The following is a 15,524-nucleotide window of genomic DNA, read 5'->3' on the forward strand; positions in this document are numbered from 1 at the left end:
TACAGCAGTCTATCCAGAGGCTGATCAGGTCTATCAACGCTGCCAGAATTGTGTTAATGCTCAGGGAGGTCATACCCGATACTAACTTTGTAATGTTTTCATTCTGACAGTGTGTCACGTTTCATACTGAAAACTTATCATGATTATTTGATCTGTATTTTTGTTCACCCTTTCTGTGATTGTTTGATATCTATGTTTAAAATATTTGATTAAATCCATTAGAACTGAGTACTGCGTTTCTTTTGTGCATCAGTATGCTATCAATCACTTTATCAGACTACCATATCAGTATGTACATCTCACCTTAAGCTAATTGTTCAAGTTAATGGGTTGCATAAAGTTTCTGTACTGGGGACACAGTAAAATGGTTGTGTTAATAAAGTGTGTCTATCCTGTTTCTCAAGGTATTTTGTATTCCTGCCAATGACATGAATAACACATTGAAGGTGTCAATAACACAATTAAATCACCACTCAGAGAATGTAAAATAACATCTTGGGAAAAAAAAAAATCAGCTATATCCTTGTTTGCAGGGCGCAGGTGTAGAGGTGGTGCAGTGTTCAGTAATAACAACCCAACAACAATTCAATGGTGAAAAAATAAGCTTTATTACTAAATAATAATAATGGCTATACACAGCGGGGTTCAGTCCTGAAATAATAATAATAACACACTGTCACAAAGACGGCCGGAGTGGGTGGCGTCAGACCAGAGCCAGGAAATAAACAACAGAGACTTGGGGTTTTGGTGAAGCTGAGCGCATGATCGCGCTCAGCATTTAATAATTAACAGACAGAACAGAAAATAAAAAGGTTTGAACACAAAACAGGACACGGCACTTTAAGCCAAAATAAATAGACAAACAAAACGAACAAACACGGTGAGTAAAGCAAAAACAAACGTTACGATCTTTCTTTTTCTTTCTTTCTCTCCTCTCTCTCTCACCCGTTCTCCACTCACGAACACCCAACCCCGAGTGAGTCAAACGTGCATCTATATATAATGTTGTGCTAGGATTCAATTACTAATTAATTATTCACTTGAATCCCAGCACATGAATTAATTCTGTGCAACCCCGTGCTCACATACTATACTTTAAATGCACGTGCCTAAATACAAATATACAATTTAAATACTCGTGCTGCACACACCCATTTATATCCCGTGTACCAATGACTATACACCAACATTAACACACACACACACAACATACAACACATAACACACAAAATACACACAGGGGCGGGCACTTCGTCACACACACATTTTAAACACCTGCACAATTACCAGTCCAACAGTGAGTGCTCCAGGTGCAAGTGGTATTGTGAATACATAAAACAGTAATAGCAGTGGTGCAGTGCAGTCCGGGTTTGATGCTGGCTTAACAGCGACAGCTCATGGATATTTAGCCATCTACAATGACAAGTAACAACAATAAACACTCACAGTCTCTTTTTATTCCTCACGGTCGTTTTGTAACCATAAGAGGAACAAATTGCTTGGCCACATCCCCTGATATACCTTCAGTCACGCCCCCTTCGGTATTGAGTGCAATCACGTATCCTCCAATCCATGACTGACACATCGCCTACCACATTAAGGCGATGACATCTGGTATGACTCCACACCCTTTCTGGATGGTTGACTTCCGACTGACCCTGGAATGAATTGCCAAAACCATCCAGTCTGGGGCACACTGTTCCTGTTATAAAGTGCCCTCACAGGTCAGGAGGGAGATTGTTGACTAGGATTAATTCTGTCACAATCCTTCATAAGGCCAGCCAATCACAGGTCAGTACTGATGATGATGATGATGCTGCCCTCTATGAATTGTGCAAACAACTGCCATACCAAGTTTCTGAATTAACGGCATATACTAAAAGAGCTAGACAAAAAAATAGAATCAATTGGCAGGCAGAAGGCTGCTGGGCCACCATGAACAGCCAGGGCACCACTGATTTGACATGAAAGAAGTTCACTTTTTATTCTGGACAGATCATTCTCTGTGATTACGGTAGTGGATATCTGCAGTGAAGTCTGTTCTTCAACATGGATCTCAGAGTAATCCCTTTTGAAACTGGACCTAGTTAAACATCAGGAATTGCCCAGGAAGTACTTGACCCCTGTCTTAATAATAATAATAATAATAATAATAATAATATGTATTTCTTAGCAGACGCCCTTATCCAGGGCGACTTACAATTGTTACAAGATATCACATTATTTTTACATATAATTGCCCATTTATACACGTTGGGTTTTTACTGGAGCAATCTAGGTAAAGTACCTTGCTCAAGGGTACAACAGCAGTGACCCCACCAGGGATTGAACCCACAACCCTCCGGTCAAGAGTCCAGAGCCCTAACCACTACTCCACACTGCAGAAATGACCAAAAATGACCAAACATCTTGTGGGAGATAGTAAATTATTTCTGCCTTGCATTTCTACATTGTAGTAGTCCACCTCTTTAGAACTTACACCCGTCTGTGATACCTTTCCTGTTAACCACATGGGGGGCTATGAATGCTGATGCTTTGGTGTTTTCTACATTATTAATTTAGAGACATTTTCAAAAACTATTATTGGCACACTTTAGCACTCATGTTTCAGAGAAGCGAAATCAAGAATAATCTGCTGTAGTATGCTTTTGCTTAAAATTGCTTAAATTGCTCTACTAAACAAAATACTTCCAACTGGAGGTGAGGTGGTGACAAGCAAAGTAAACTGATTTTCATATGTACTTTGGACCAGTAGTATCAGCTTTGATTTCAAACAGGGTTGCATCAGTCTTTGCACCCCCTTTTCTGAAGACACAAAAAAATATATTAAGTAAAAAACTAGAAACAATCAGGATTGGGCTGTGGCAGGGTGAAAAACGTTAATGGAAAGAGAGAGTGTGTGTGGGAATGCAAGGTTAAATCTGTCCCTGCCGGCAACCACAGGTGTGGCTTCCCTAATTAGGTTATTTATGATAATTGGGGAGTGGCCACATGTATAAAAGCAAGGATAGATCCTCTGCAAGTATGAGGGTTTTGGTGTTACAAAATTTCTCAACCAACCAACCAACCAACCTTAAATTCCTGTTTTTCAGCCACAACCTTTTGTCAAAATAGTACAACTGCTTCCTATATAACTTTGTTTTGGCACCTACAATGAAAACATTTTTTTTTAGGGTATAGGGTAATCAAGAACATTATTTTTTATAAAGTGATTAACACAGACATACATACGTGCTTATTTCTCAGTGTGCCATGCGTTTTCATCTAGTTTATATTCAATATTAATCTACAATTGTGTAATGCGGGAATTCCGTAGCTGTTCATTTGTGTCGGATTAACCCAGGCACTAGGCAACGCAGCAAGAGAGTGCAAGCATCCAAATCCACCAGGTTAAACCACATCAACAACGTCAATAGATAGAGCTATACTGACGCAGTGACTGAGTATAAAAAAGGAAGAACGAAAACTGCCAAAACGTAAATGTATTTTTAACGACAATTAACAGAATTATTTGATGTATTATTAATTATTACTAGTAGTATTAATATTAATAATAAATAAAACACTACCAATATGTATGAAGAGGACGTACTACTTTATAAAATGTTTAATTGCCTGTGTAAAGACTTCTCGTTGTTGTTCAAAACAAATGTCCCTGTAGTGTCTTTAAGTGGTGATACATGTAACTTGTTTTATGGTCGACTCAAAGCAATATTACCATTTAAGTTTTCTTAGCTCGACCTTGCCATGTCCAAGCTCATCCGACTAATATTAATAACCACAAACAACCGAATTCAATACTTCATTTGTCGTAAATTCAACACACAAAGCAAGCAACAACTATGCTCTCGCGAGAACAATCTCTTCCATGTTGCCACGTTCCAGTGCTGGCAGGTGGGCGGTGCTAACCTGTGTAATTTCTAAAAATACAATTCAACCAAAACCCCTCCTCTTCGATGTGATTGGGCAGAATGTTCTATCACACCGACAAATGTTCTTTTGACTGGAGAGGTCCAGCGCCAGTCAAAAAAAAAACAAAAAAAAAAACAAAAAAAAACTGCGTGCTGGGGTGTTTGGTTGAAGAGGGGTTACGGATTTGGTTTTCCTAGGATTTATTAGGATTGAGGAAGCAGGGCAGGGTTTATCTTGGTTGGTACTTGTGGTGCAATAAGTTCTAATTCATTATTAGTGTTGAAATAACATGGCTCCAAAGAAAAATGCAAGAGGACACAATGCGGGGTCAAAAAAAGGTAGGTAACAAGCATGCATTTTCCTTCATTGTTTATATAATACTGTATGGCCTAAAAGTTAATCAGGCTGATACAATGTCGATTCATTCATTCACTCGCTAAATGTTGAAGATAACAGTTTGAACTGCAGAAATATTTGCCTTCACCAGCCAACACAACACCCATGCCTGTGTTTATACTCTTGTTTTCAAACAGTAACAGTAATGGGCACTTAAATGACAGAGCACACGGTGAATAAAATGTTTAACAAAAAAGCGCAATTTTAAAGTTGTAAAGTTATCAAAATACTTTTTTTGTTGTTAATTATACTAGTAGGTAAGTACTAATAGGTAAGTACAGACACAGTAGATACCTGGATCAAGTTCTGCAAAATCCACTTTGTGCCAGTGAATTACTGTAGATAAACAACTAACGTATTTATTCAATCGCAACACTGTAAACAGCTAAGCCCAGTGGTCTGCAAGCTTTGATTGGATCTGTTACTATAAAGGGTGAATAAAACAACAAAAGGCCACCTCAGCGGGATGAAACTTGTATGTAACGCTTGAAATGTTTTTGCTTACGATTGTAAGTCGCCCTGGATAAGGGCGTCTGCTAAGAAATAAATAAATAAATAATAATAATAATAATAATAATAATAAAAAAAAAAAAAATAATAATAATAATAATAATGAAAGTCATTCAACAATCCTGTTAAGATTTATTTTTAATTTCAGACAGCCCATTTTCACTAGTGCTCACGTGTCAAAAAGTGGAGAATTTGTGGGAGGGGTTACACGTGGCTTATTTCGAATGCTTACAAAAAAAAAAAAAGTACCCCCGACAGGATGGATCAATTATCCTCAACCATGTTAGTTATATTTTACTGTCGCCTAATTTCTGAGGGGAATAAGGACCAGATGCTAGTACTTTTAGCAGTGTCAAAATACATAAATAAATAAATGATAAACTACAGTATGTGATTGTATGGATATATCATATTGCTTTTGCATGATGGCAGATTGCTTTAGAATTCAACAATTCCATCTAGCTGCTGGAAACATTTTGCAGTAGCCACAGGGCAAAAGACTTGGCCATATGGAGAAAACAAATTGAGTTATTTAATGAAGTAGTTTTTAAAAGTAGTGAGTAGTTGTTTCTTGATGAAAGAAATGCACAGTCCTTTTCTTCAGATATTAGTTTGGTTTATTCAATATATATATATAGGCTTAATTACAGAAACAAAAAGAATGTTCAAAGCAAAACAGTACAGATCACACTTTAATATGCAAACTGCACGGTGCAAAACTTAAGTTAGAAACAAAACAGAACAAGATAATATAATGCAATACAGTAGGTTTGATCCTCCAGGACTTCTCGATCCACAAGTCTCCAATACTGAATGAGAGAGAAAAGTGAGGTGAGCAGAGTGCACCTTGATTAAGTAGCCACTGATCTCAACCCCCCCTTCTTCCTTCTCTTCTGGGTTCAATCACCCCAGCCAACCCCCTGTGGAGAGTCTCATGTATGTGTCCTAAAGAAAACTGGTTCTGGCTCACACTGCCTTTGATGGTGTTATCTTGGTATGGCCCTTTTGATCTTTTGTGCTTCCTGTGTTATCTCTTGAGAGCATAGGTTCCTGTGCGATTGTGTTTATTCCAGCAGTCAGTGCAATTAAATGAAATTTTGTAATCTCGCATTTACCAGTTACTATACCTCCTCTGATAATCTCCTTTTAACAGTGTACAAACCTGCAAACACATGTATCTTATATTGCATTCAAACCTCTTTCCATGTCATCCAACAAAATGAAATCTCATTGAGCCTGCTGGTGGTGGTTGGACATCCCTCACCAGCATCTGGTTACTTTATTATTGTTTAAGCTCCTTTCATTCTCCATGGCAGTAGTATTAATATATTTAATGGATGGGGATATCATGTGCTACAACTGTTTCATTGAAACAGTTCCCTTGCACTGTATCTGGTATTTGTACAGTGGTACATTGTTAGAAATGTCAACAACTTACGCATATACACAAACAACTTGTGCACACAGAATTAAATATGTACTTTAAACTTGCAGCTTGTTGTCCCCTCTGGGATTGCAGCATCTGTATATAAAATGAGTTACAGGAATATATTTTTTTGTTTTACTAACAGCAGTTAGTTAAACTGTTAAAAACACCCCCATGGCCTCTTTTAGAGATCTGAGTGTAACCATTTCACCTGCCCCCCCCCCCCCCCCCCGGAAACATGAAGTTAATTTACATTTGTTCTACCTGGTGTTTCTTGCTGATGTTTGTAGTGTTGCAGGGATGCAGGTTAATGGGTACGCTGATGTATTCGCTGTAATTAGTTTCTCTTGGCGCTTTTTAGGACACAAGTGAATGTTTTAGAAAGTCACCAGGCAGAGAAATACATTAGGTAAGAAAATGTGATACTTCATGTACCAAGTTGCTCTAAAGGTAAATTAGTGCCCTATTTCTACTGCCTGGCACCCCCGGCTACAGCTGACCATGGCAACAAAACAGGGTGGTTTTCTGCTCGCCCAAATGCCTGATCATGGCTATCAGGTCAGGTTTTGTATCCAGCAAGTGTGTATCCAAGATTGGCTTGATTTCCCCTTGTTCATATAAGTGGGAGGGAAGGAACAAACTAGAAAGTAAATTGGCACCACATTTTCATCTCTCCTTTTACAGCCCATAAACATGTTTTTGTCAAATATTCTCAGAGCCTTGGGGTGGAATATTGTGTAGTAAAACAGTGAGGAGACAGTTACAAGAGTTACTGTACACAGATCTATTTCAATCGCAGAACACTGGTTAAAGGCAAGTTATGACTTGTTAAGACAACATTGGCATTTCTTAAAGTTGCTCATTTCAGAGTAATGTTCAGGATTGCATTTAGCTTTTTCTGTATTCATATCTAATTTGTATGTGAAACTGCATTGTGTGTAATTGTGTGGTTGTAGTTTCTGCAAGAGCTTATTCCAGTACTGCGATTTGCACAAATAACACACTTTACATCAAATAAGCAATCTAGCTGCAGAGCAACCAAGGCCTAATGCACTGAACAGGAGTGTGGCTGTAATAAGTTAGTTCTACTTTTGTATTGGTACAGTATTGCAGCAAGAGAAACACTTTGAACGTAGTGTCTGCATTTTACACTCAGATTTCTGTTACCCAGATAAACGTCGGTCGTGTTTTACCACCCTTGTATTAAGAATACAAATTATTTGATTATCCTTTAGGCATTTATCAACGATAATTGATGCATTGATGTTTTATTTTTCAAAATAAACTTTTTTTTTTTTTTTTTTTTTTTTTTTTTTTAAAAACAGAAGATCCAATAACTAAAAACACTTGTGCACGATAGTTAAGGATACGATTTTATTACATTGCATAGGCAAATTGCGGGGAAAAAAAAAAAAAAAAAAATCACGGAAAGGCCACCAAATAATGTAGCTTTTAGCTACATCGACACACACAAGAGCTTTTAAATAGTACACCAAAACCAATAATATAAAAACATTTGCTTTTGACTGCTGACAAGTTTAAATGTTACTTGAGTACAAAACTTAAAGTTCCATTCACGCCAATGTAACATTCTTTTTTGTTTTTCTTTTTAAAGAATTCAGTACTCTAAGATGCAGGCTTTCACACTGGTCTTGTAGTTAAACAGATGGTGTCTCAAATAAAACTGTTCCTATATCTATGTACATGTCCAGGGTAAATGTACATATATACAAAATCAGCATATCAATTTTTTTTATTACAGTGTTCAAAATGAAACGGTATATATTTTTTCTTCAATAAGAATTTGATGTTTTAAATTGGTTGTTTGAGTAGCCTACAGACCACCCTTTAAGAATAAAGAGAGTTGAAAAGTCAAATCAGTCACACAGGCAGGCACCATGTCCAAGAAGCAGGGCATCACAAAGATCAGAAAAAAATAAAACAGATAAACCTCTCGTTTTATCTACGGTTTGCAGGAAATAAAAAAAAAAAAAAAAGTTCAATGGCAGTCTGTAGTATTTTGTTTAGCAACGTTGTAACAAAACCGCACCCACTCTGATTCTTTGCCCCTTTTAAAACGCCGACCCAGGACACGAGAAATGGATTTTCACTGGGCTAATGCGCTATGTTTAATAAACACAAAATAAAACAAAAGCCAAAAATAAACACCTAGCTCTCTTTGAGCTAAGCCGTTTACCTGTTGCAAAATAAACAAAAACAAAAGTACACAGCACACTCCAACAAAAAAAAATTCACACTACCTTTTCTTGTACACCTGCACACACTGACAAGCGGGCTCTCCACACAGCAGCTTCGAGTAGACTGACTGCACTCTTTTAAATACCCTGCACCTGGTTCTAATTTACAATCACTACCAGGTGCAGGGGATAATTAACAATAAAACAATTAACACAGCTAACTAAACAATAAAGCAAAACAGTTACTAACAAAAATGTGCCTGCACACGTGTTTTACGCAGGGAGGATTTTAACCCCCTCCCTGCTGTGTTACAATGTTTAGTTTTAGAGAAGTTGGTGCTTTTCAGCAGGCTACTTGGGTACACTACATTGTATGAAAAAAAAAGTAAGAATTGATATTTTTTGAAGATGCAAGCCCACTTGTGTTTCAAAAAATAGATTACCAAGCGCGGTATGTGTGAGATCACAACCGAGAGTTTACAGTAACATACAATCTGTTCATTTACATGCTCGCTCGGCTACAAAACACAAATCTCATTCGCTGACCTACATAGCTACACGTAAATGCTCCGTGCAAACACAACCAAACAATTGACAGATACTCACATATTTGTATTTTCAATATTCATGTGTCCACATTAGATGTCCCTTTTAACATTGTAATAATAAAAAATACTATATTTTAACAGAAGTAATTTCTATCTGAACTATGATTGTTCATTACTGTTAACATTTTATGTCCAAAAGCAAAGCAAAACATTTGAATTAATCTTACAAATCCTGACTAATTTATGTATCGTACTAAATTCAGCTTCTTATATAGTATTGCCATATAATCCAAACACAACATGCTTTGAAACAAAATAAGGTAAAATCGGTAGATTTAAAACAAAACAAAAAAACATATTGCCTTAATTTATTTAATCAAGAAACAATAGGCTTACTTCTGATTGGGCTTGTCCAACGCAAAGGTAGGAGGCCTAAAGTGTGTATCCTAGCAACGCTCTAGTCTATCTTGCTAGCAGTAAAATAAGCATACTCTTCACACACTCAAGGTTTTAATGCAAACCGGCAACAGGAGACTTCAAACTGGGTTCTAATTTGATGCACCAATATGTAATCGAAGCTCTGGAAATTAAGGACCAATGATCAATTTTATATATATATATATATATATATATATATATATATATATATATATATAGAGCCTTGCATAAGTATTCACCCCCCTTGGACTTTTCCACATTTTGTAGTGTTACAACCTGGAATTAAAATGGATTTAATTAGGATTTTTTGTCACTGATCTACACAAAATAGTCCATAATGTCAAAGTGGGGAAAAAAATCTACATATTTTTCAAAATTATTTACAAATAAAAAACTGAAAAGTCTTGATTGCATAAGTATTCACCCCCTTTGTTGTGACACCCCTAAATAAGCTCTGGTGCAACCAATTGCCTTCAGAAGTCACATAATTAGTTGAATGGAGTCCACCTGTGTGCAATTAAAGTGTCACATGATCTCAGATTAAATACACCTGTTTCTGGAAGCCCCAGAGTTTGTTAGAGAGCATATCCAAACAAACAGCATCATGAAGACCAAGGAGCTATCAAAACAAGTCTGGGATAAAGTTCTGGAGAAGCACCAATCAGGGTTGGGTTATAAAAAAATATCCCAAACTCTGAACATCCCCCGGAGCACTGTTAAATCCATTATTAAAAAATGGAAAGAATATGGCACAACCGCGACTCTGCCTAGAGAAGGCCGTCCACCAAAACTCAGTGACCAGGTAAGGAGGGTATTAGTCAGAGAAGCAACCAAGAGGCCAATGGTAACTCTGAAGGAGCTGGAGAGATCCACAGCTGAGATGGGAGAAACCGTCCATGGGACAACTATAACCCGGACGCTCCACAAAGCTGGGCTTTATGGAAGAGTGGCGAGAAGAAAGCCATTGCTGAAAAAAACCTATATCAAATCCCATATGGATTTTGCCAAAAGGCATGTGGGAGACACAGCAAACATGTGGAAAAAGGTTCTCTGGTCTGATAAGACCAAAATGGAACTTTTTGGCCTTAGCGCAAAGCGCTATGTGTGGCGCAAAGCCAACACTGCTCATCACCCTGAGAACACCATCCCCACAATGAAGCATGGTGATGGCAGCATCATGTTATGGGGATGCTTTTCATCGGCAGGGACTGGGAAACTAGTCAGGATTGAGGGCAAGATGGATGGAGCCAAATACAGAGAAATTCTAGAGGAAAACCTGTTTCAGCCTGCAAGAGACCTGGGACTGGGGCGGAGGTTCACCTTCCAGCAGGACAATGACCCTAAACACACAGCCAAAGCTACACTGGAGTGGTTTAAAAACAAGAACCTGAATGTCTTAGAATGGCCTAGTCAAAGCCCAGACCTCAATCCGATTGAGAATCTGTGGCAAGACTTGAAAATTGCTGTTCACCAACGGTCCTCATCCAACTTGACAGAGCTTGAGCAATTTTGCCAAGAAGAATGGGCAAAAATTGCAGGATCCAGATGTGCAAAGCTGGTAGAGACTTGCCCAAAAAGACTCACAGCTGTAATTGCTGCCAAAGGTGCTTCTACCAAGTATTGACTCAGGGGGGTGAATACTTATGCAACCAACAAATGTCTTTTTTTTTTTTTTTTTGTTTAATTAACTTTTGTGTCACAATAAAAAATATTTTGCACCTACAAAGTGTTAAGTATGTTGTGTAAATCAACTGGTAAAAATCCCAATTAAATGCATTTTAATTCCAGGTTGTAACACTACAAAATGTATAATAAGGAAGCGACCACATAAAAATATTTATTTGCTAATCTAGTTATATCTTGTTGTTTTAAGGTGGGATTCCTGTATCGTGGAGATCTCCTGCGCAGAAAAAAAATAGATCTAGGCAGGCTGTGCATTTAACAGGTTAGGACAGGAAGACTAGTCATAGGAATCGAAAACAATTTTAGTATTCAGGGACACATGAACACAATGTTGTGTAGTACGACCAGTGGTAGGAAGCAGGTCTGACAATGAGAAGAAGTATAACAATCTTGTGCTCCTCGATTAGTCATGTTTGTCCATCCCAGCTCGGTTATGAAAATAGATATTGAGGTAGCCACCAGTATCCCCCCCCCCCCATACCCCCATATCTCCCCCATCCCCACAAAACCCAGCACTGTGGGACAAAGCCGGGCACAAAAAAAAGGGAGGGGATGACACGACGCAGGATTACACCTCCCAGTAGGTCACGGGCTGAAGAACCCTAATTTGACTGTTATTTGTTAATTGTTATTGCCAGTTGACAATTATTGTAAATTAGAGCCAACTGGCAGGTATAAATAGTCAGCAGCCAGTCTACTCGAGACTGCTGAGTAGGAGACAGAAAGGGGTGCTCTGTGTTCGAGCAGTCATTTTTAAATACTGTGCTGTGTTTGTTTTTGTAAAAACTGTAGGTTTGTTATTTGTCAGGTAACCGGCTTAGCCATCCTGCGAGTTAGTCAGAGAACCGACCAAGTATTTAGTTCGCACTCTGAAGGAGCTAGGTGTTTGTTTTCGTTTTTGTTTCTTTTTATTTTGTACTAAAATTTAAAATACGCATCCGCGCTTTTCTTTCAAATCTGTGTGTTGGGTCGTGGATATAGAAGGGAAAAGAGCCTGAGTGTGCCTGTGTGGCGAGCCTCCGTATTATTTATTTATATATATATATATATATATATATATATATATATATATATATATATATATATATATATATATATATATATAATGGTGTCTCTTACACTAAGTGTTGCACATACCCACCTACCAACGCCCCAATGGAAATTTATAATTTCTAGAAATTTCTGAAACAAAGAATTTTAGGAAAAATCTTTTGTAGCAAAAGTTTTGCTTTTGTGGATGAGGAACAATACAACAAATAGATGTCTACAATTATTTATTTGTTATTTTTTGCAAAACTCCAAATTGCCAATTCAAAAGTATTCATACCCTTTGATGCTATGATAGTATTGTCTACAAGGTGGTAGAAATTTCAGTATGATAATGCAGACCCTAATTCTAGAAAAAAAAGTGAACAAATGTGAACATTCTTAGAGAGTACAAAAGGGTTAGGCATAGGATGATTGCTGTCATTATGAATTAGTCAATATGGGAAAATAGCTATCTGAAGACCTTAGGCAGAAAAGTATTTATTGTCATAAAGCTGTAGAAGGATCCAAGAAGATTTTACAAGCATTTGAGTATCCCAATTTCAAAAATTGTTTCTATTATCAAGAAGTACAAGACTCGTGGTACTGTCACAATGCTCCCTCAGTCTGGAAGAAAGAAGGTTCTTTCACCAAGAACAAGTAGAAGAATTGTGAGGAAGGTTAATAACAATCCGAGATTGACTGCCAAAGATATTCAAAGTGAATTGGCTGCAAGTGGGACTGGGATTTCCATTTCAACCATAGGTCGAGTATTGCATGGTGAAGGTCTCAATGGTCACAAGGACAGTTGCTTAAAGTTTGCAAAATGGCATTTGAATGATGGATATGAGTTGTGGTCAAAGGTTTTGTGGAGTGATGAAATAGAAAGTCTGGTGAGGCATACAAAAAAAAGAACACCATACCTCAGGGCTCAAAGTTGGGCAAAATCCTTATGGGCATCTGGCTCCTAGCTTTTAAAATGTGGTCGCCGTAAGAAAAAAAAAAAAAAAAAAGGGCAGGTAAAATACTATATAGTGACATCACTGTTTGACACCCCCCTTGGTCAATACGCGTGCCTTAATCCACTGTAATTCCAGCCCGAATATATTGGTGTTTAATCACCGTTACAAATCAATCTGCCCGAAAAACGTAAATACAGTGTTTGCAGTCAGTGACAATAGCAGCTACTCTGTGGATTTAATGACAAGTTGTAAAACTAAAACAAATGGATGCTGACATTGAGCAACTTGATTTCAGTAGTTCATTATAGAACAGCAGACTTTGAATAAACTTTATGAAAACTGAACAAACCGCACGATTAGCAACAACACATTGGCTACCAGATGTATTTTCCCTCAACCACAAAAGCAAAACATTTGCTACAAAAGATTGTTCTTAAAATGATTTGTCTGAGAAATTTCTTGAAATTATAAATTTTCATTGGGGTAGGTAAACTTTTGACTACACGTGTGTGTGTGTGTGTGTGTGTGTGTTACAGGAATGTCCTATGTCTGACCAGGTCCCACATTACAATTTTCTCTTTCCGGTCCGATGTCTCTCGTCGTTTTTTCTCCGGAAAAAGCTGAGAACTATTCAGTGGTCGAGTGAGACCTATAGGAGACGAGACAAGCCTAAAAACAAAAAAGAAAAGGGGCGGATCTGAGCAATACACATAGCCCCGGCACCACAGAGATAACACAGCCATAAACAAACAAGATAAGTGCTTCCACATCCAGCGCTCAAAGAATATCCCTGACATTTGCAGAGCTTTCTGAGATATTACAGTAATAAAATAATGACTTGGATTGCATTATTGAGGAGTTTGGTGATAAAATGAGTGATCAGGAGATGATTTATCAGTATTATTATTATTTATTACTTAGCAGACACTCTTATCCAGGGCGACTTACAATTGTTACAAGATATCACATTATTTTTACGTACAATTACCCATTTATACAGTTGGGTTTTTACAAACAATTTAGGTAAAGTACCTTGCTCAAGGGTACAGCAGCAGTGTCCCCCACCAGGGATTGAACCCACAACCCTCCGGTCCAGAGTCCAGAGTCCTAACCACTACTCCACACTGCTGCAGTATGCACGACTATGAAGAGGTATGTGAAAAATACAGCGAACAAGGGGTGGGGCAGGGCTGGAGATCCAGTACTGAGTGTCCTGTTGATATGCAGTGCCTTTTAAACCTGTTTTACTGTGAAAAAAAATACTTTTAAACAGCGCATCTAAAATAAACTGCGTGTGTGAAAATAAATTGGACCTGACGTGCCTGAGACGCGCTGAATAAATGGACCGCAAAGGGTTAAAAGTGCCTAAAAACCACGAATTGTGGGTGTTGTCCAGTGATTTTAAAATGAGACATTTTGTTTGAAAGTGGTCGGGGTGCACAGGAGTCAAATATGGGTCATAGGTCAAGTATAATCTTCTAGATGAATATGCCATTTTGATGTCACTACTGCAGTATTATGCCTTTTTTTCCCAAATGGCTCGGGATGTAAATATAGCCTTCATCCATGTAGTAGTATTATTTTATATATATATTCCACCATGCTGTAGTATTAACTGTGTATCAGCCTCTTATGTACTTGCAAAAAGTTTTGGCAGCCATTTAACATGTAATGGACTGTGCATGATATCGTATCGATGCTCCCTAAAATGAGGTATCAGAGAACACTAATCTGTACACTTTTAAGCACTTGCCCACCAGACTACTGAGACACAGACATTTAGTCATCAGTTTTAATTTGTCTCAGGCGAACGGACGAGCGTTAGTTTCTAACCCTGGAATACATTCATGATATTGACCTAATATGGCTGCCAAATTGAGGTCATGTGACTTTTTAACTACTCAACACCACCTGTATAATACTAGTAACACTAGAACTACCGGACATACGCATATACCTAGAACTACCGGAGCTGTCATTTTGATCGCTATATTAAAATGAAACAGCAACTTGATTTAGCGCAAGAAAAAGCAGATCACGTTCAAAGTTTGAAACACACCATGGGGTGGGTACTAGGTTTGAAAAATATTCAGTTTTGAAATAAACTGATCCTTTTGAAATGAATATTCGGCTTAGATTTTTAAGTTTAACCCTTAGCGGTCCATTTATTCGGCGCGTCTCGGGCGCGTCAGGTCCAGTTTTTTTTCACAGTAAAATAGGTTTAAAAGGCACTGCATATCAATAGGACACTCAGTACTGCATCTCCAGCCCCGCCCCCCCCTCGTTCGTTGTTTTTTTTCACATACCTCTTGATAGTAGTGCATACCGATACATCATCTCCTGATCACTCGTTTTATCACCAAACTCCTCAATACTGTGATCCAAGTCATTATTTTATTACTATAACATCTAAAAAAAAAAGCTC

At 37.9% G+C, this 15,524-nt stretch overlaps 1 protein-coding gene across 12 annotated transcripts in view; it reads left to right on the forward strand.

Annotated features, from left to right (window-relative positions):
* Positions 1-4,021: 4,021 nt before the first annotated feature.
* unm_hu7910 (un-named hu7910) overlaps positions 4,022-15,524 on the forward strand; it is a 97,700-nt gene continuing 86,197 nt past the window's right edge. For 6 of the 12 annotated variants that reach the window (XM_034920531.2, XM_034920532.2, XM_034920541.2 and 3 more), the window contains exon 1: positions 4,023-4,250. In XM_034920531.2, the coding sequence (XP_034776422.2) occupies positions 4,218-4,250 (33 nt within the window). In that variant the 5' untranslated portion in view covers positions 4,023-4,217. Of the gene's footprint in view, positions 4,251-15,524 lie in introns of all 12 variants that reach the window. The other 6 variants (XM_034920536.2, XM_034920546.2, XM_034920540.2 and 3 more) reach the window with 2 other exon arrangements.

The sequence above is a fragment of the Acipenser ruthenus genome, chromosome 4 (genome assembly GCF_902713425.1).
Source record: "Acipenser ruthenus chromosome 4, fAciRut3.2 maternal haplotype, whole genome shotgun sequence".
In the NCBI taxonomy this organism is placed as follows: Eukaryota; Metazoa; Chordata; class Actinopteri; order Acipenseriformes; family Acipenseridae; genus Acipenser; species Acipenser ruthenus.